Genomic DNA, 21,920 nt, shown 5'->3' on the forward strand with positions numbered 1-21,920 from the left:
CATACGCAGTGAGTTTTGTGCAAATGAAAACCTTGCAGACTATGAATGTCAAGTAGATGACTAAATGTTCCTTGGCGCATTGTCTGCCACAGCCTGTAGCATTAGGATGCACGCTGATGACCATGTGATGAGTCTGAACACTACTCTCTGCTGGAAAATGTTTAAAATGTAATGAACAAAACGTAAATGCATAACAGCAAAAAGAGGGGTGAAAAAAGTAAAAACTAAAATCTCAAAAATTAAACACATTTTCAAGTCGAGTCATAGCAGCAGACAGACTTGAGAAATATCTACGCCGCTGTGGCCTTTTGATCCAGAATATCTAGACATCTGTATCCTGCAGAAGATAATTCCTTTGGAGCAAGCGATATCTGAAACATCTTCACGCACAGCAGGTTTGTGACAGTTACAGCACAAGATATCAGTTATTTATTGCTCGCAATACATTTTCTCAAATCAACGCACTGTCTTCTACTGTTTACGCCACATCAGTGCTGAGGTTAAAAGTGTTTCTTCATCTGATCACACAAAGTCTTTTTCTTATGATAGTCCTTAGGTAGTTGCCACAGGTTGGCTCAGTGCATCTTGTGACACAGAGCATGGGTGAACTTCTGTCACATGATAACAGGTGGCTGTCTGTGGTGAGGTGGTAGAGGGCATAACCTCTCATCTGTTTACGAACAGTCTCTGGCAGTCGATTTGAATGCCCCTCGAGTGCAGATTGATGACCTTTGGCCCATTTCCACTCACACTGCCATGACAAGTTTCAGTCAGGTGTTCCAAACCAGGTGTGGTGCTCTCTAGCTCTGTGAAAAAGTAGAAATAGGCCCATTCCCTTTTTAAGGGAATAGTATTGTATTTGGTATGCATGGAATATTCCTTTTTAAGACCTTCAAGATGTTTGTAGTGCAGTAAAAAATAAATCTTATGAGGATAGCATCACATTACTTTGATTGCATAATTGGAGACTAAGTATCAGAATTTCAGGATCAGGGCCACTCCTCCAAACATGCTCCTTCTGGTTCTCATCTACAGTGGGATGCAAAAGTCTGGGCAACCTTGTTAATGGTCATTATTTTCCTGTATAAATCGTTGGTTGTTACAATGAAAAATGTCAGTTAAATATAAGAGACACACACAGTGATATTTGAGAAGTGAAACTAAGTTGATTGGATTTACAGAAAGTGTGCAATAATTGTTTAAACAAAATCAGGCAGGTGCATAAATTTGGGCACCACAAAAAAAAAGAAATAAAATCAATATTTAGTAGATCCGCCTTTTGCAGAAATTACACCCTCTAAACGCTTCCTATAGGATCCAATGAGAGTCTGAATTGTGGTTGAAGGTATTTTGGACCATTCCTCTTTAAAAAACATCTCTAGTTCATTCAGGTTTGATGGCTTCCGAGCATGGACAGCCCTCTTTAACTCACACCGCAGATCTTCAGTAATATTCAGGTCTGGGGACTGAGATGGCCATTAGAGAACGTTGTACTTGTTCCTCTGCATGAATGCCTTAGTGGATTTTGAGCAGTGTTTCGGGTCGTTGTCTTGTTGAAAGATCCAGCCCCGGCGCAGCTTCAGCTTTGTCACTGATTCCTGGACATCGGTCTCCAGAATCTGCTGATACTGAGTGGAATCCATGTGTCCCTCAACTTTGACAAGATTCCCAGTTCCTGCACTGGCCACACAGCATGATGGAACCACCACCATATTTTACTGTAGGTAGCAGGTGTTTTTCTTGGAATGCTGTGGTCTTTTTCCTCCATGCATAACACCCCTTGTTATGCCCAAATGACTCAATTTTAGTTTGAACAGTCCACAGCATCTTATTCCAGAATGAAGCTGGCTTGTCCAAATGTGCTTTAGCAAACTTCAAGCGGCTCTGTTTGTGCTGTGGGCGGAGAAAAGGCTTCCTCTGCATCACTCTCGCATACAGCATCTCCTTGTGTAAAGTGCGCCAAATGGTTGAACGATGCACAGTGACTCCATCTGCAGCAAGATGATGTTGTAGGTCTTTGGTGCTGGTCTGTGGGTTGATTCTGACTGTTCTCACCATTCGTCACTTCGGTCTATCCGAGATTATCTTTTTACTGCACTACATTATTCATTATCAAGTTAAGGCTCTATTTGAGCCTTAACTTGAACTGAGTCTGATTTTGTTTAAACAATTATTGCACACTTTCTGTAAATCTAGTAAACTTCATTTCACTTCTCAAATATCACTGTGTGTGTCTCCTATATGATATATTTAACTGACATTTTTTATTTGTAACAACCAACGATTTATACAGGAAAATAATGACAATTAACAAGGTTGCCCAAACTTTTGCATCCCACTGTATATAGGTTCTCCCAGTCCTACAAGGTGTTCATTCTCGTTTTAGTGCCCCACCCTCCCTCCACATTTCAATTCTTAACTTCTTCACTTCTGTTTAGTACATGGGGATCTGCCAGGCCCAGGAGCCGCCACCAGTCCCCTTGCCATTCACCTTTACCTACTAAAACACTGCCCTTAATAAAATGAGGACGTGGGCCCTGCTAGTGAAACATTATGTAGGAGTAGGTGATGGATAATGAGCACTGATTTGTAAATAAGTGCACATGAAGAACTTGGGCTTCTTATATAATACTATACTATCGCTCAATGATGATGGCTGACCCTCCCTGAGTCTGATTCCCATGGAGGTTTCTTCTTTTACAGTTTTTACTTCCCACCATTGCCAAGTGCTTACTCATAGGAGATCATTGGATTGTTTGACAGACATAGACTTTATTTAATCCCACACAGAGGAAATTCACTTGTTATAGCAACACAAGAAAAAAATTGAATTAGAGATATATTAGAAAAACTAGAAATAGAAAAAAATATAACTAACTTGGAGAACAGTGTACAAAAAAGCCAAAACACACACTGAGATTTTTCCTTATATATACATAGAGTACAGTGGGAGAAATAATAATATACATGTATTTTTAAACAGCATTTATCCTGGGTGGGTATTGTACAGCCTGACTGCTGCTGAAATAAAGGACCTGCACTCCATCCTACATCGTCACGGTAACAGTCTACTCCTTAAGGAGTTAGTTGTTGTTGGGGATTTCTCTGTATTATCGTAGGGTGTTTACCTCCATACAATTAAAACTGAATATATTAAAATTGTATATATTTATGAATAAATTCGACATGTATGACCATTACAGGATTAAATGTAGGACCATTATAATAACAATGTCGACAATTTCTTCTGCTGAATGTGAAGTTTTTTAATATTAAAATTCAAGATATTGTGTCTTCATTGGTTTTATCACATACCGTATTTATATTTAACACTGAGTATATAAATAAGGGATATTATTTAAATATACTGAGCAGTTACTAATTGATTGTCTTGCAGTCTCAAAGTCTGTTGATACTAATATAACAAATTTCCATTTAACAGTGTCATCCTCAAACATCTTCATGCAAGCATCCAACACAACTCTCAGGCTCTCGTTTTAATGAACTGGGATCATTAGAGTTTTATGCAGATTTCAAGGGCGTTGGTGATCTTTCATTTACGCAGCATAGTGAAATACAATACATGAAAGCATTAAATTATAATTAACAGTTTTCCTTGAACTTTGTATTTTGATACCCTTTTCTTCTCAGCTTCTGCTGGTATGAATTTTCACCTTCATCGCTTGTTTATATGACGCGATTTTTATCAAGTTTATCTGACACAAACTCAGCCATGTTTGAGCTTACGTATGAACGGGATCAGAGATAGGAGCGCTTCACACTTACCAGAAATGCTGTGATGCTTCTCTGTAACATGCATTTTCCATTAGGACATGCTTCTGTTGATGGTAAGCCAATTCTTATTATACAAAGTGTACTGCGAGGTTTATGAATTTATATCACTGCTGCAGCAACAATATACATTGTTTAGTTTGCTTGAATGTTCAAAGAGTGAGCCCCAAGTGGAGATATTTTTTTTAATGTTCTCCAATCTAAGTGAGATAAGCATCAGAGTCCAGCATCATTTGTCCTTTGGCACTACAGTGGACAGGCTGATAAAGAAAATACAATAAAGGGCTGCAGCTTCCGGTAGGTAACAGATTACTTTCAAGGTTATTTCTTTCTTTTTTTATCCACAGGAGGCTGTAAATTCAAACTTCCTCTGAGAGCTTTGATCTGATTGTTTTTTCTGCTCTGACTGCTCCTGCGTTTCCTGTTCAGTCTAAGACAAACTACCACTAGTTTAACAGATACAGAAATATATGTTTGGAGATGATCATACACCGCTTGGGCAGGCTTTTTATACATTTTGGCATAATCATGAAGCATTTTAGGCTGCTGTATTATTCAAAGTGTTAAAGAGTTTTTTATTTACACCATCCTTTTTCTTTGGAAGCCTCTGCTCGTGTGTAGTTGTTATTACTATAATTTAATACACACTGAATGAGGAGTTGTCATAAATGACTGTATCCTTATCTGTGTGGGTCTACCTGAGGTAGTTTAGCTGAGGGCAGTGCCACTGCTGTACCGGGGCTCTGGTGTCATTTCATTTTCTAGTTAAAAAAACAAATTCAAAGTCACGATCTGTAAATACTGGAAACAGGGATTGTCGTGCTTAGTGTGTAATTAAAAGAAACGTGCTTTACTGCCTAAGTCCCCGCTGTCTTGGTAATTTAAAGCAAACGCTTCACAGCTGATTTTTATGAAATGCTGTCTTAGTTTTACACCAGACTGATAGATGTCAGTGACTTTGTTCTTTATCTGCCTTTAAGTTTCTTTAGATTGTGGCATGATGTGTTGCTTTTTGAGATCTTTTAGCCTAGTAAACAGGCGTGGGTGTGACGAGTGAAACGGACCTCTGCTTTATAAAAAATGTGGTCAATCACAGTTAATGATTTAACAACGGTTAAGGTCAATGACTTTTAAGCTACAAAACTGCATTTTGTAATTACTTTTTGTGTGAAATTAAAACTAGTTTGGTGATCTGAAACATTAATGTGTGACAAATGCAGAGACAACTAAGAAATCAGGAAGGGAACAGCTATTGTATAAATGTTTTTCTTGGTGAAAAACAAGAAGAATTCACCTTTTACTCTTCAGCTGCTCCATCTCAGAGTGATTGAGAATAGTTCATAGTACATACAGCAAATTATGATTAAAAATAAAAGTTGGGCATAGCCGCCCTGCTTCCTTTGCCCTTGCTGCTGGAGCCACGTTAGCGCTCAGCCTGCTGTTGACATGCTGAGGGAAAAAACCAGGAGCTACCTCTCTGAACTTGTTAGACATATGCACAGGATTCAGCCGCACTATAGTTATTAACTGTTTCTGCTGTGATGTTAAAATAATGGCTTTCTTAAGTGTGTTTTCACCACTGAAAAAGAAACAAAATCAGAAGATTTTCAAGTAATTATGTCAAAGTAAGATTTTAGTAAGTTGGAAATTTGAGATAAGAAACTGAACTTTTGACTTATGGATGGGAAAAATGTTTTCCATACTTGTTTTAAAGAATCAGTAATTCAAATTCATTCTGTGTTGAACCCATACTATGTAAATCAATTGACAAAGATATACGCTATGACATTGATGTAATAGCCAGACTTTAGTTCAGGGCTGGACAAATGTTAAATAACCAATTTTGCTCTGCATACCTTCTTTTTTGAAAATGATAGCTATGTATACTCACATGTATACTCAGCACTGCTATTGAGGGTCACCAAAATTGTAATTGTTAGGATGCCTGGGTCGTTGACCCAGGGTTTTTGAGTTTATTATATTATTTATAATTTCTAGTCTTTGGGTTTTCGTTAGAGTCATGTCTTATGGTTTGTCTCTGTGTAATCCTTAGTTGCTGTCTCCCCTGTCTGCTATATCCCCGTGTCCAGTCAGTGTCTGTGTCTGCCCTGGTCCCACATCTCTGTTCCCTCTGTTGTAGTGCCTGCATGTGAGTCTGTGTCTTTTGTTCAGTCTGTGTTATGTGTTTCCTGTTTTACTTTGAAGGTCTCTGTCTTATCTCAGTGTGTTCAGTTTATGCTTCCTTGTCTCGTCAGTTCTGATTTGCCCCAGCTGTGTTTCCCTCCTGTTCTCCATTCCCTGATTGCTCCCTCTATGTATTTAAGCCCTGTGTTTCAGTTTGTCATTGTCGCGATCTACCGTTTATCTAGCTGTGTGTTCATTCAGTCTGTCTGTATAAGTTTATTTTTTGGATACTCAGTTTTGTTACTTTTTTGAGTTTAACATTAAAGCTGTTTTCAGTTACTTTCTGTCTCCGGAGTCTGCACTTTGGGTCCTTCTCCTGCCTGCACACAGCCGTTCCATAACAGTAATGAATTATTTACAACAACATAATAATAATTTTCCTCAAAATCACAAATTGTGTTGTCCCTATTTTTGCTGCTGTGTGACGACAGGTATTTGCACAACAAGAAAGTGTTACAGGTACAACCTTTTGGGCTTTCAAAGTTTATCATGTTGTTGAAATTCAGGGAATTTTTTACTGTATTTGTTGTTGCAAGTTGAATCTGAAAACACTGTTTATGAAACAGCATTATAGAAAGGTATAACCATCTTCTGTAACACCTTTCATTTTCCTTCATTTAAAAAAAAATCTTCTCCACTTGGTGTATGTTTTAGTTTTTTAGATATATCCATTTACCATGCTGAAATTGTTTTTTTGAGACAGAATTCGACTAGCGCAGTGTTGCCGTGACTGTCATCAGCTTTTATCAGTGTCATGATTTACCTGACTGATGAGTCTTCGGAAAATAGCTGCAAGACAAAGAGCGAGAAAGGAGAGTGATGGCTGTTTGTATGCAAGTGCTGCAAGCGGGTGGCAGCGAAGAGAGACAATGCACAGCATAACTAGAGACAAACACAACAGATACAGAGGGAGACTGACGAGTGAAATCAGCAGCGTGATTAATGTGACAACCTTTAAGAAAAGGTTATAGATCCGGGGGGAACACTAATGTCTGTAGGACATGGGGGAGAAGCAGAGAGGAGAAATGGCAGGAGTCAACTGAGGTGAAAAATTACAGGGATACTCATTCATGTGGAGTACTGTACCCTGTACTGTGTCTTCAGAAGTCCACTCCTAGAGATATTTATCTCAATGTATGGTATGTTTTGAGTGGCAGTGCTGAATATTGTTATTGAGGCTTTTTTACACTCTGTGGAATTTCAATATCATGAAAAAAAACCCAGCCATAATTTAATATACATGAGCTGCAAGATGTTGTACTAACCGCGCATGTTTGGAGGTCTTCTTTACTATTCACAGCTAATCTCATTAAACCTTCTGTTTCTATTTTTGTCTCTGCTAATGTTGTCCACTAATAGCAGCTGCTAACAGCCTTTCAGTGTGAGTTTGGACTTTTTGACTCTTCCACAACAAATATGAGCAATAAAGTTCAAGTACACACGGACCATTTTTAGATATTATTTATTCACCATGAAGCAATTTTTTCATTAGCTTAAAAATTAAACTAACGTTTTACCGACTACATCAGGTTTGTTTTTCAGGGCTGTGGTTATTTTTTGTTTGGTTTGTTATGTCATCATTTGCTAGCAATTATTTTAGTTTAAAATGATGCAGTACTGGGTTGCTTCTTGCTGGGACTAGATTACCTTTTTAATGCCTGTCATGTCTGGTAGCTCTTGCAGTCAGAATCAGGACCATAAATGCACACAGACTCTCTACAGGCTCATCTTAGTTTTATTTTTCTGTTTATACTTTTGATTTAATTTAATTAATTTTGTTTTCATTTTTACTGTTATTTAAGAGTATATGTGTAATATGACAAAGTGGTGAGAAAACAGATGAAAAGATAAGAATAAGAGGACAGACCACAAGTAGAAAATTTTTTTTTTTTTTTTTTCCACCATAGACGCAAATTAAAGAGTTGTTCTGTTACTTTTCTATTAATTGTTTTTGTTACTGTTTTGCAGGAGGTAGCTGTTTAAGACAGTGATCCAATACACAGGTACTCGTGTTGATCATTTTGATAATTAAAAAGTAAGAATTGATATGGCGTTAATAAGACATATTTAATAATACTGCAATATCCACGTGCCGCGTGTGTACTGTAAGTTGCCATTATGACCCTTAAAGCTGGTAGCAGATGTTAGACTTTGGACATTATATATTAATTAATTTTTAATTCATCTTCTTCACTTTTGGTATCTGTTCAATGTGATTGGTCTTTTGGAATATTTGACATACTTTTTTATGTCAAATAAAAAAGTATGTTAGGGTTTCAGAAACTCTCTCCACCTTGTTGCAAACATATTTTGTTAAAAAATGGATAGAAAACACCATTAATAATGTCAAAGATTGGTGAGTTTGACAGCATTTTTTATATTTTTATAATTTTATTACTTTTTATTCTGTAAGTACTATTGTTTTTATTTGATTTTTGATTTGGTTGTTGTTTGCTTTGTAACAGGTTTTTGTCTCAGAAACCAGCTCTTATTCCCAGTAATGGCTGCTTATTGCCGTCTTCCTTCCTAGAAACCCACGTTCGGGTTTTCAGCCCTTGTTTGCTCTAAAATGCATCTGGCACCACTTGCTAAGATCACCAAGCATGGCACAAACACAGAGGGGGCTAACTATAGGAACAAAATGGAAGTAGTGCTTCATGTTCTCTGCATCAAATTTGGTTGAGTTGCGGGTGAGACTTTTTAGAGCATAACTTCAGTGTCACTCACTAGTCACTCCTGATTGTTGTTCAGTCTCTTTTTTCCAGTTTTGATCATGTGGAAATTAAATTTTCAGCTTTTGACTGAGTTTTTCAAGTCACACTCTCAACTGATAATAAGCAAACGGAGACTTGTTTTATTTCAAAGTTCTCCCAAGTTTCTCTCATCTGCAGTGCCCAGAGGTTGTTCACTTTCACCTTGCAGTTCTGCAGCTGTTACTGACTAAATTTCGGATTTTTTTTTTCTTTCCCCAGTAGAAATTACATACACTAGCCTGGGGCTTAAGTCAGGGTCTGATTGGTTAATTAGTAACGAGTGGAAACAGCACTCATGTATCATGGCTTAACACCTCACTCATTTGAATTGCTCAACAAACCAAAGATGTGAGGTTGATTTGAATATTGCTTATAATCACGTCGAGGTTACGGCACAGAAGTGCGCAGGCCTCTCTCTGCTCTAACTTCAGCCGAACATTATGCGTTAATGTTCCCATCGCTCATAGCACGAAGTTTACCGAGAGCCCCTTAATGGCCCCCGTAGACGAGTGGCACGTAACTTCAACATCTGACTAACGAATGTGGCTGGGGCCCTTTGAGGCGTTTTATCCCCTCCACTCACCCTACCCACAATTCCTGGCTGCTGCTCTAAAATGTTGAGAGGCTCAAAGTGACACAGGGGAGATGAGCACAACAGAACATACAGCGGGAAAAGTAGTAAAGATGAATATGAACCTATAAATTAAAATTCTCTAGAATATAGAGTAATTAAAGAGACATTAAATGTGATACACTCGTTTATAATCTTTAAAGTCTTGCAGGGATCAGGCAGTGTAATGCTAATCATAAATACACCCCGGCTCATATGAGGCAAGGTATTAAATTAAGTGGTGAGTTTTAGCAGAGTTAAAATAGACGGACAACAACAAGCACTGAGATATTTTGAACAGACTGATAAGGAAGATGCTGCCAAATAGGAGAATGACATTTTGATTCTGCTGTTTTCATCCTCACTATGTGACTGTAACAATCAGAGATTGATGTTACATGTCCTCCATAATCCAACTGACTGTCTTGACTGTGGTGGCTTCATGATGGGAAATATGTTCATATATTATCAGTAAAAAGATGTAAAACAATGTTATTCTTGATGCTCCTGAACCACAGAGGAATAATTGAGAGAAATCAAGGCTGTTACATTGTGAGAATAAATCAGAGAAGTCAAGAGACGGTAAGAGCCTTCACCCAATGCAAAAGCACCGCTTCACCACCACCACCACCACTCCCTATCACACAAGCACGACGTCTACATCCCAACAGCATTAGTCAGTCCTATTGTTGTACTGGGACCTGGTCCGTCTTTACTTATTTACTGCTCAGTGCGTTAGCCTTTGCTCTGAACCACTTTTTGCCCGGCTCACAGCAATATATTGTTTTGCTTTTCCCTATTGTCTAGCCCACCCTCAAGCACCTACAACAATATCCAACTCCCACACACGAATGTCTTGATAAGTGAATTCAGTTTGTCCACTTTCAAACAAGATGAGCTCAGGCTGAAAGTGAAATGTCCTTTTCAGCAGCCTGCAATCAGGGAGAAGCAGTGGGCTGGAATTGTGTCACTGAGGCTAATTACAGGCAATTAAAAGCCAGTTGTCTGTTCACTGTCACCGGCTCAGGCTGGAACTACCCATTTCTTTATGTAGTATGGGTTTAGGAGGTTACATTTCTTTGACAATATTCATTGAACAGCACTTCAGGGGTCGGCAGCTTCAGTCGGTTGGTGGATCTGATGGTCACTGAACAACTGGATTGATTGCTATGAAATTCTCATACAAGTATTCAGGGTTCGTGCACCATGAAATCAGTCCCCTGATTTTTCTTGTACACTCCACGAGGCTGTTTTTGTTTTTAGGAACATGTCTCATGTCAGTTTTGGATGGATAGCCACATAATCCAAACTAATTTCAACAATAATTTACCCGTCGCCATGCATTTTTAATAACCCGACTCTCTGATATATCCTGGAGTGCCATCTGATTCTGATCTATCTATAAAATGATGTTACTGAGTCCCTGGTTTATTGTTTTTGTCTGTGAACTATTAAACTTGCTAAAATGAGTATGGTCAAAACAGAGCATTAAAATGTTAGAGTTGTGATTGTATTAAATATGCTCTCACTCTCTCTCCGAGTGTGTAGCATGAGTATACTGATATTTACTATGTATAAGCTGTTTTAAGCTTACAGAAAATTATTAGATTTTTGTGCACAGAGGAAATGTTTTTCCAAAAGAATAAAAAATAAAATATATCGTTCACTTTGCTACAAGTTGTTTCTGGTTTATTTTCACATCCAAAAAGGAACGATACAACAAAAATGTCTTTATCGCTTTGTGGTTTAGCATGAATATTAACCTCTTGAGACCCTGCGTCCTCTTATGGGAACATTCCATTTAGGTTTTTCTGTACTTTCTGCTTCATTCTGCTCAATAAAGCGTTTCATAGTTGCAATGGTGACTTTATTGGGTTATGATGTTTAAAAAAAGCACAAAAACTCGCTGTCAACCTAAGAAGTGATGCCTTTTTAAAATTACTTTCTGTTCAGAGATTATCTTTAATTTTTATTCTAATCAGGTCTAGCTAATCCCAAATAGCTTGGAGAAATTAAAAATGCATCTCAAACAAGATCTCAGGAGGTTGCGATTCTTCCTCTAAAACTAAAGGCCTTTTTTATGATTTTTAAAATGCAGAAAGTTTTCTGTTATCGTTTCCTGTTTTTACTAATACAGTACTATCACATCACCATGACATTGCCTTTGATGGGGCCTGTTTGTCTTTTTGTCCGTGTGTAATAAACAGCAGACTCCATAGCTCTATCGTGCTACTAAGTCTAAAACTCTGCACTGAACCTTTGTGCTTCTTTTTTGTTTTCGTTGTGGTTGTTTGTATTTTTTTGTGTTTTTTTTCCTGGCTTTGTTGTGCACGGGAAGAACATTGCATTATATTTTGATGTGTCCCTGTAACACCACCACTGAAGTACATCAGCACACTACTCTAAGCACTACAATTTTTTTAGTATTCTTTCTGAGTTCTTCGAATATATTTTTTAATTTGTTTTTTGAGTCACTTTGAATGCCCAAGAACCTGCTTAGAATAAATATGTATGGATTACAGATACAGAGTGTGTGTTGTTCTCTCAAAAAATGCTCAAAGTAGATCTTTAATCAATTATTGAGAACATGAAGGTTATGATTAAAAAAAAACTTTAAATGAATAACACATACCTTTTTATAGCCATTGAATCAAATTACTGCAAGACATGTGCTATCAAGCTTCTTCCATGTCCATTATATACGTCTGTATAAATTACGCTGGACTTTAATATTCCTGTCAGCACCTGCTTCTTACTCAGTTCCACTCCCCACTTTAGTTTCCATTTTTATCCATACTTTTAAATTCCTCTTTCATCTCTGTTTAATGGCCCCAGTTTAGTTTGTGCTCCACTGAAGTCATGCTGCTGCTGCTGCTGCTGCTCCTCCTCCTTTAGAGATGAGCATTCTGGGGCAGAATGAGCCGCAATATGCCTCTTATCCATTATTGATCCATGATTAACTAGAGTTCAGTGGGGTTCTGGATTTCGGCATGTTAAAATAGGCTGGGAAATCTTGGCAAGTGGATTCCAAGATTTGGCGCCACTTTGCCATACAAGATAAGCTGCACTTTTCCTACAGCAGCCTTACAGTGTGTTTTTTTTTCTGTTTTTTGTGAGAAGTAACTGTGAGGGTGGTACTGGTGTTACCACAGGCCAGAAGTAATCGTATCCCCCCCCCCCGACAGCCATCTGTATCACTCAGGGAAAGCCTCCTCGAGACAGCTCTGCACACCCACTGATCCTGATGTATTTTGACATTGATGGTGCACACAACTGACCTTTGGGCTGTCGAGTGCACTCAAACAACACTTGCTGCATGTGTTTATGTCCCTAGTCTAATGAGGATGTATCTGCAGCCAACCTACTCCAGGAGCAAGTGCCAGTATGCAGCTGCTGCTACCGGGGATGTAATGACAGCTTCTTGCCTGACTCATACTGGGTAACATTTCAGGAGTGGTGTTCCTTTGGCACTGTTAAGATGAAACCTCATGTTCTTCAATTTTGAATTTATGCCATTCTTACATGTGATCAACTTCATATTCTCTCTGTCTTAAAATGTTTTTAATTAAAATGGAATTAATAAAATGTTAATATGGGGGGGAAATGCCAGCTGCATGCTTGGAAGTGCCTCCGGTTTACCAAAAATTAAAGTATACCAAGTGTATTGTGTGCAGATAGTGCTTCACAACCCCTTATCCTTTTCCCGTACTCAATCCTACCAGACGAATAAGCAAAGAGAACTCTTTGTGTAACTTTTTTTTCCCACTCTTGGGTAAGACTGTGCAGATATTTTCTCTTCTGAAAGCACTGAGGCAGCATTGAGAGCTGCTTTGGTCTTGGGGTGAAATCTCAGAAGTAACACACCACTTTACCTGCCCGGAGTGCTCTCAGGGGGGCGACAGCGTCATTAAATATGCATGAATCTCATGGGGAATCATCTTAGGAAAGCTTTACCTAGCCAACACCTGTCTGATCTTTGTTTTTCATCTGAATGGGCTTTGATGCAGCTCCAGTACAGCATTTGCTTGTAGAGGTCAGACTGGTACGAAGGACAGTCGTAGCATCAGTTGAGTAGGTTGTCAGTGTGAAGCGAAAACTAAAATCTTCTACTTCTATGTAATTTGTGCGCTTGCCCTGTGACAGCTGGGATAGGTCGCTGCTTTTTATGTTATTAGTATAGAGACTGATTGTCAACCACAGCGCTTTGTCACTCACTCTTTTTTTTCATATACACCTTTGTCGACACTGCAACAATCTTATGCATTGAAGTCGTGATTGGTTCTTTGTTTTCCATATTGAGTGAAAATTACATTTTTACTGGCATTTTCACTTGGGTCGTGTGTGGGGGTGTTTACCATTTGTTCATCAGCAAACAAAAAAAAAAGCAAATCAGATGTGTTCTCTTCTATAAGCCCTGCTGTTGATAACAACAGGATACTCATTTAAATGTGCTACAGATTTCAAACGCGACAGCTGAAACCTCATTATTTTTGCAAAAATGACATGTTTAGGATTTAGCTGGGTCAGTTTTACCCACTTTCTCCATGACTATGGGTTACTCTGTGTCTTGAATCCCAATTATTCTCTGTGTTGGCAGGTGGAAGAAATCTGTGGAATGGAAACAGCCCTATTTCAGTTTTGTAAATTCATTGCTCCGGTGCAAGGGTTCAATTTTCAAGGGCAATATATAGAAGCCAACTGTAACAACCTCATTAGTGAGAGTTTCAGTTTTCCAATTAGCATTCAACCTTGAAGTTTTATGCTCAGACAAAAGTCACCATCTGTCAGCGCAATGCAGGGCGACCCTCTGTGATAGTGATGCGCTCACAGCTCTCTAACTGTGTTTGTTTTGGCTGCAGGAACTTCTACTACATCACCATGCTGCGCGACCCAGTCTCCCGCTACCTGAGCGAGTGGAAACATGTCCAGAGAGGAGCCACATGGAAGACCGCCCTCCATATGTGTGATGGACGTTCACCCACCCAGGACGAGCTGCCCACCTGCTACAGTGGGGATGACTGGTCCGGCGTCACCCTGACAGAGTTCATGAACTGCCCGTCGAACTTGGCGAACAACCGTCAGGTCCGCATGCTGGCTGACCTGAGCCTGGTGGGCTGCTACAACCTGTCCTCCATGAACGAAAGCCAGCGCAACCACATCCTTTTAAGCAGCGCCATGAGCAACTTGAAGAACATGGCTTTCTACGGCCTGACCGAGTTTCAGCGTAAGACCCAGTACCTGTTTGAGCGGACGTTCAGCCTGCGCTTCATCTCTGCCTTCACGCAGATTAACAGCACGCGAGCTGCCAACGTGGACCTGAGCGAGACTGTGCGCAAACGCATCGAGGACCTCAACTACTTGGACATGCAGCTGTACGAATATGCAAAGGACCTGTTCCTCCAGCGTTTCCAGTTCACCCGCCAGAGGGAGCACCAGGAAGTGCGCTTGAAGAGGCGCGAGGAGAAGCGCTGGCTGCGGGAGCAGAGAGACCAGGTCAGGCCTTGGCCGCCCAAACACAGAGGCGGTGGCAACAGAGGCGGGAGAGTGGGAGGAGGTTTTAAGAAGGAAACTGAGAGTGACTTCCCAGCCACCACCGAGGACTACACGAGCCAAGTAGCCCGCTGGTGAGCCGCTGGTCCGATAAAGAGAGAGGAGCAAGAGAGAACGGTGGATGGAGATTCGCAGTGGACTAGTTAAAAGAAACGTTGGACTCTCTCTTGTGCATCTTATGTCTCTCTTTGTCTCTCTCACCATTAACCTGTCTGCTGAATCTATCCGTTTTGTCAGCTTCAGTGTGATCCGAGTGCTCCGCTATTTCTTTAAGAAAACTGCCAAGTTTGAGCCTTGCAGCAGCTCTGTCTTGGAGTACCTTTGGTGTCTTAATCTTTAAATGCTGTTTATTTTTGTCAATTAATTATCGCCCCGGTTCTTTATAAACTGTTGAATGAGATGATAAATTGGTGTGAAAGAAAAGAAGAAGAAGGGGAAAAAAACGCTGCTAGAGACATTGCATTGAGTTCTTTTTATTTATTTATTTAGTTTATTTTGGCATTCAACATTGATGAATGTCACCGAAGTCAGCATCTACTGTATGTTGCAACTGTTAGAAAATATGACATATGAAAGTTGTGTTAGGGGAACTGGTGGTTGCATGTCACACATCCACTTTGTACTTACAACTGGGGAGAGCGATTTCCAAAAGACACACAGAGTCAAAGTGAATAGTGAAAATACTGAATTTGTTTTCCTTTAACTTAAAGTCAGGGAAACCTTCACTTCACATATTGTATGCATGCAGTACCCATCCTTTAAAACAAATTATAAAAAGGTCTGTTGCTATTGCTTTGTTTGCTGTGCAATATATATTTTATTTTCTCAAGCGCAATACCTTGCAGACTTTAACCCCCCAGCTCCAAAGACAACACAAAGGCAGTCACACAGCAGCTAGATGGCATCCAGCTGAACAAAATAACTTCAGTCACTATCCTGTACTGTTGGTAGAACATTGTATCTGTGGTGGGGGAGGAGAAAAAAGGCATATTTTCCAAGTAATTCCTTTTTGAAGTAGTCAGTTGCAGAGATAAAAAAGTTGGTAAATAGTACAGGTGATGAAATGTGTCAGTGTGGCTGGTATGTGGCTCGACTGTGAATGAGTTGATCAGCATTCAGTTCCCATGCTCCTCCCCGTCACACTGGCTGCTTTTACATATTTGTAGAGCTGACGGCAACTGCACTGTGGGCAGTGAGAGCGCTCTAACTCCAGCAGAGTGCCAGGATACAAAGACAAGCCTCAAAGCAGATAGTTGGAGAAAAAAAAATGTTATTTCCTCTCCCTGATAGTTTCCAGTCCCTTGAATCCATCATGTTTTTATCTGGTTAAATAGGCTTCAGTGTGATGCTTTTTATGTTCCTTATCTCTCATTCAGTCACAACCTGTGCTTATCAAATTAAATGTTCACTAAATGTCAGCACTGGAGTCACACTGCTATTTTAACACTAATTTCTCGTGTTTATTCTCTAAATGCAGTTGCTTCAAAACACCTCGTGCGGTACATTTTTGTTTGATTTTGTCATGTTTGAATGATTCATCCAGCCGGTGCAGCAAATGTGTTAAATGTATACTGGTGTAGTGTTTAGAGGTGAATGGGTACACCTGCCTATATGGATATACTTCAGTTCGGCGAGTGTGTGGATGGATGGGGCAGACGAAAGATGAGGTGTATAACACATTAATAACAGTCAAGTGTTTCAAGTGTACCTAACCATGTTACAGCTCCGAACACGGAACAGCTATTTGCATTTAGATTTCATATAGCCATGCCATTTGTGGTGTATCAGAGGAACATTGATTAAGTGTCTGATTAATGATAATGGGGATTGCAGGACATTTTCACCCAAACAAGCATTAAGGTTTTAAGTTTACTGTTTCTTTAAGTAACATAACATTTTATTTAATAAAGTACAAGTAAGGCTTTTTTACTTTTTTTTTTTTTTTTTACTGTACTTACTATTTGAATGGGTGCTTTTCATCACTGGATTATATTGACAATACCCTGGCACTCTAGCCCCTAATTATAATTATAAAATTATTAGAGAATTTAAATAAACCTAACTATAAAGAAATGTTGGCCAATCAAAATCCCACAAATAATAGCACAACAGCACAGTCTGATGTCAGGAAGGGAAATAAAGTTATGAGATAAAAATCTTTGTTTTTGTGTTCACGTGTAAATGCAGAAATTGAGTTTTCAAAGGAGTTTTTATCTAAAACACTGTTAACATGAGGATGAAGGGCCAAACACACAGAAAAGACTACGTTTACCAAAATGCCTGTTTATGTGTGGAAAGCTTTAGTATGCTGAGTTGTGGTTATAAAAGCAATTGTGTGTAATACAGTACATATTTCTTGTTGTACCATTTATTGTTGTGTGCAATCAGCACCATAATACATAAGGTTGTAATCTAGGTAAGCTAGTGAAGTAATGTGGCATGTTAGCCAACTAGCATCTACAACAAGATGGGATTCTTACAGTTTTTCTACCTGCTACCAAAAAATTATAAACCATCTAATATGAAAACAGTATCTAAAAGATGGACACAGCCATTCTGTTATCACTGACTGGTTAGGTCCTGAAGCTGTGAGCTTTTTCAATGCAGCTGTCTTGGATGAGCAGATGCATTAGCAACCTGCTTTATCATCTATTTGACACATTTTGGGACAATAACTTTCAAAATGAACACGACTGTGTATTTAATAAAACTTAAAACTTGCAAATGAAACCAAGTATGTCTGGGAAAGTGTGCAGTGAGGTCTTAGCTTAAGAAAGCAATAAAGTTGCTTTCCTAAAGACTTCCAAACCAGAACAGTCGCCAGCTGCTGGCTAGGATTTTTACTTGCAACATATTGTTTTCTTTCATAGGAAGTATTCAAGACTTCTCCTGAGATTATTTAAATGAATGGGGAGAGAGCCATTATTTTAATATCAGTGGTCACTTGGCCATAAATAGATAGGATTTTTTTTTTTTTTTAATGTTTTAAAACGTAGGTGATTGTCCAAGAGCTACAAAGTGTTTCTCTTTTCCGGCATTTTTTATGTGAGCACACACTTACACGGTATTATTGCTTAATTAACAGCTCATTGCAGAGCGCCAGTCATGCTGACGTGATCAACGTCTCTGTGTCATGTCACTCTCTTATGATGTCTCTGGCTGTATTCCACATAGCTGATTGGGTTCCTGTCCCTGTGATTTTAATGTGGTAACACCTGTGCTTTTATGACAACTAAAAGTGTGTGCTCTGCGAAAGCCTATTGTACTATATTATCTTGCAGAGTTTAAATGCATTTTTAAGCACTTCTAAGGGTATGCATTTCTACTGCTATCTAACCATAAGCTGATTTCTTTTAACGTCATCAGCTGCCAAAAGGATGTCTGTGTCTTTATATTACAGCCTCTAATTAACAGTATAGTAATTTTATTGCACAATTTGGACAGAGGTAATTGCAGTAGAAGAAAACACGGCACTAGGGAATTGTATAAAGCGTTACCATTTCTGCACTGCAGTGCTGCACTGCTGTGTGAAAGCAGAATTACAGTGTTCCCCTCATGACAGATGGCATGAGCAGAAACGCCACATAGCTACTAATGAAACACTTGTACAGACTCGAGTTTTCTATAACGTGGGTGTGCATGTGTGTTGGTATATTGGAGGAACGGGAACAGGGGGCATAGTTGTGTGGATCTGTTGTTATTTTGTTTAAAAATAAGTCATTACCTAGAAATGGCGAGTATCTGTTTTTTCAAAAAATGAGATCTCATCAGTTTATGGATCCAGTTTTTTGTTTTGTAGTTGCAGGGTGCACTTTCTTCATCGCGCTCTTATCTACGGCACCCCTTCATCTCTTTCTGGCCACAGAAAAATATATGTTTACTTGTTGAAAATGATTAAAACAAGAGTACGCCGGTGAAATTTAAGCTCCTTATCGCTGTGATTTCTGAAGATCTGCATCACCAAATGACATTCTAAAAAGACTTTCCACCAATTAGCGAGGTGTAAATAAAGTGATGAAAAAAAGCATGAATTTTCACTCTAAATTAAAACCACTAGTCCCAGGAATGTCTGATGTGCCATGTTGTTAAAGGAGGATTTCAGTGAACTTGTCCATGAAAGAGTGTCTGTCTTAGAAGCTGATTTATCTGTTTTTTAAAATGGTTTTATGTGTCGCTGGAGAGAGCACTCTTAGTGTAAGACTTTCTATGTACATATTAAAAGTCTTGTGGTGAAAAAAACAATCTAAAGGCTATTTGGCGTGTTATATTTAATCAGCCATTTTCTTGTCAGACCTTAAAAATATGAGCAAGTCCTGCTGAACACATCTGAAATAAATGCATTGAATGGCCATGAGATTATGATGTGTGCTGTTTTATCAAGCTAGGATTCGTTAACAGCTATTTATATTTTTCTTTTTATTAATTTATGCACTTGTCCACTATATATATAGGACGAGGAATTTTTTTGGAATTTTTACCATCAAGCATTTAATTTTCTAGAAAAAAAGTAATGATAAAAAATATTTTCTGAAGCTTGTTTTCAAAAATTCACAAACCATCCCCCAGAATTTACACAAGTCAGTTTCAACCACAACACCTCCATTGTGTTAATGCAGCTTAATGCCCAACACGTTCACGAGTCAAGCAATTAACAGAAAAGTCACTGTCGTCTTACAGTATGTTGACAGAATAAATTGCAAGACTGCTTGCAACAAATTCTCGTGCGTCTTGCAAAATGTCAAAGACACGTTGCACATGACGTATGTTTAGAGTTAAAAAATACATAATTACAGAGTTTATACTCAAGTGAATGTTTTCATTTGTACTGATGAGGAAGTAATATGTCAAAGTATGTACACGGCTTTCATAACACCTAATTAACGGTGGTGTTTTTATTATGATACTGTCGCAACTTTTAATTTTAACAGAAAAATCCTCTTGTAGATGTTTATTTCTTTAAAGCCAGTTGATATCAAGTGAAAACCGCAGATAATAGCAGACGTTATGGATTTTCTCTAATGTATGAATATGAAAGTAGAGTATTTTTTAAAGAGTCACACTAAACCTGATTGTTATCTAATTAGATACAATACAATACAACTTTATTTGTATAGCACGTTTAAAAGACCAGCGGTACACCAAAGTGGTTTACAATAAAAATAGGAAAGTTAAGACAATAAATAAAAGTCTATTAACAAAGTACCACATATGTCATCAAGTTAAGGGCACTAATTATACAGCAATAAAAGGGAATATAAGAACAAAGTTACTAAGAACAGATATAGCTAAAAGATAAAGTACATAAATAAGAAAGAAACCAAATATAAAATAGGGACACTAACTAATTTGGCAGTAAGTGCAACAATATTACCCAAGAAGTACATTTATTACCCTCCTCTATGAAAACCTAGTGCCTCTGTGCTGTATTGAATTAACTGCATAAAGCACCTCACATTGCATATCACAGCTGTGTCTCTACTAACATACCCAAGCTTCTCTGTCCCCTCAGGTTTATATGGCTACTTCAGCATTTTAGCAGCAAGTCATTTCCACCCAGATGGTATGACAGTATTATCTTCAGTGTTAAACCATAGGAAGTGTGTAATGACTTGAAGATAATCGTGTTGCTTGAAATCAGTGCTTTACTTCCTCAGCTTTTATTGTCAGCGCAAAATCTGGTGCCTGATACCGTAAACGGGTACGCAGAAGCTAAACAGCTCTAAGAACATCTCTGACAGTGTTTACTGCCCATCCACATCAAATTCAGACTCACAGTCGAGCTGGAGCCTATGCCAGCTGTCACAGAGACAGACAATATAGAATCACCAATTAACTTAACGTGCGTGTTTTTGGACTGTGGGAGGAAGCCAGAGTACCTAGAGACAACATGCAAATTCCTGTGGAAGCCAGTGGATTTGAACCCAGGATCTTGAAGCAACAATGCCAACTAATACACAACATGCATTTTACTGTATCTTACCCCATAGCCAGTGTCTTTATATTCAAAGAATAAAACAAAATGAAACAGGTAAAAATAAGAACATGCAAGTTTAACTGCATACTTACATGTGCTGCACTGGGCTTTGAAAACACGGTTTAGGATCACCTGGAATTGTCAGACACACACACACAGAGAGACATGATGTATAGTGATCCTCATTTTATCACGTTGACCTTCAGCAAACACAGAATAAGATATAGCCTAACTTACGTCACACTAATGATACCCAACTGTTCTACTGTCCTCGTGTTGAGCCTCTGTGTGGTAAGTTTATGGAAATATATTTTGGCAAAGACTGACATCTGCTGGTCACAACATGCAATGTCTTGTAATTAGTTGACAAGCCTTCCGGTTCTGTAAGACCTACCACACAAGACGTCTACATTTTTATGATGATGTTTCCCAGCAGTCATTTTGGAAAATGGAAATGTAAAATGTAAAAGAATATATTATATACATATATATAGTATAAAATGAAATATTTATAGCTTATGTCTTTCTTTTTCAATGTCCTTACTGATGCACTGCAGGGCTTTGTAATGCAGGTCAGTGAACAGAAGCATTAACGTTTAAAACATCCTCTGACAGAGTTGCATTTAATGATTTAATTAAGCCTGAAAACGTTACTTCTTAAATAAATTCTGCTATTTTGAAATAGAGTCGACAATCTTCATTAAAACACCTAGATGGTATCAGTGTCAGATAGTTTAAATGTTACAGGAAAAGACAGTCTTATACCTCTTCATTTCTAGCAGTAGAAAACATGTTAGTGAGTGGGTACTTTTTCAATACTTAATATTATTAACAGTGTGTATTTAAATGCTGCTGTTGGGATGACATTTCTGAAGAGGTCAAAACAGCATTATTATGGTAGTTGTGAATGCATTATTTTTCAATCATAAAGATCTTTCTTTATTGTTGTTCTCTGCAGCATTGGTTGATGCATCTAATAATAGCAGCAACATCCCAGATCTTTATTGCCTCCTTGTGGAGAATTACGTGTAATAATTCAATCACAACTCAACCATAA

At 38.5% G+C, this 21,920-nt stretch overlaps 1 protein-coding gene across 1 annotated transcript in view; it reads left to right on the top strand.

Moving 5' to 3' along the window:
- Window positions 1-21,322, top strand: part of hs6st3b (heparan sulfate 6-O-sulfotransferase 3b) — an 86,303-nt gene extending 64,981 nt beyond the window's left edge. Inside the window, exon 2 of the mRNA XM_085134436.1 lies at window positions 14,199-21,322. Coding sequence (XP_084990562.1) covers window positions 14,199-14,967 — 769 coding nt within the window. The 3' untranslated portion in view covers window positions 14,968-21,322. The remainder of the gene's footprint in view (window positions 1-14,198) is intronic.
- Window positions 21,323-21,920: the final 598 nt, after the last annotated feature.

The sequence above is a fragment of the Neolamprologus multifasciatus genome, chromosome 16 (assembly GCF_963576455.1).
Source record: "Neolamprologus multifasciatus chromosome 16, fNeoMul1.2, whole genome shotgun sequence".
Lineage (NCBI taxonomy): Eukaryota > Metazoa > Chordata > Actinopteri > Cichliformes > Cichlidae > Neolamprologus > Neolamprologus multifasciatus.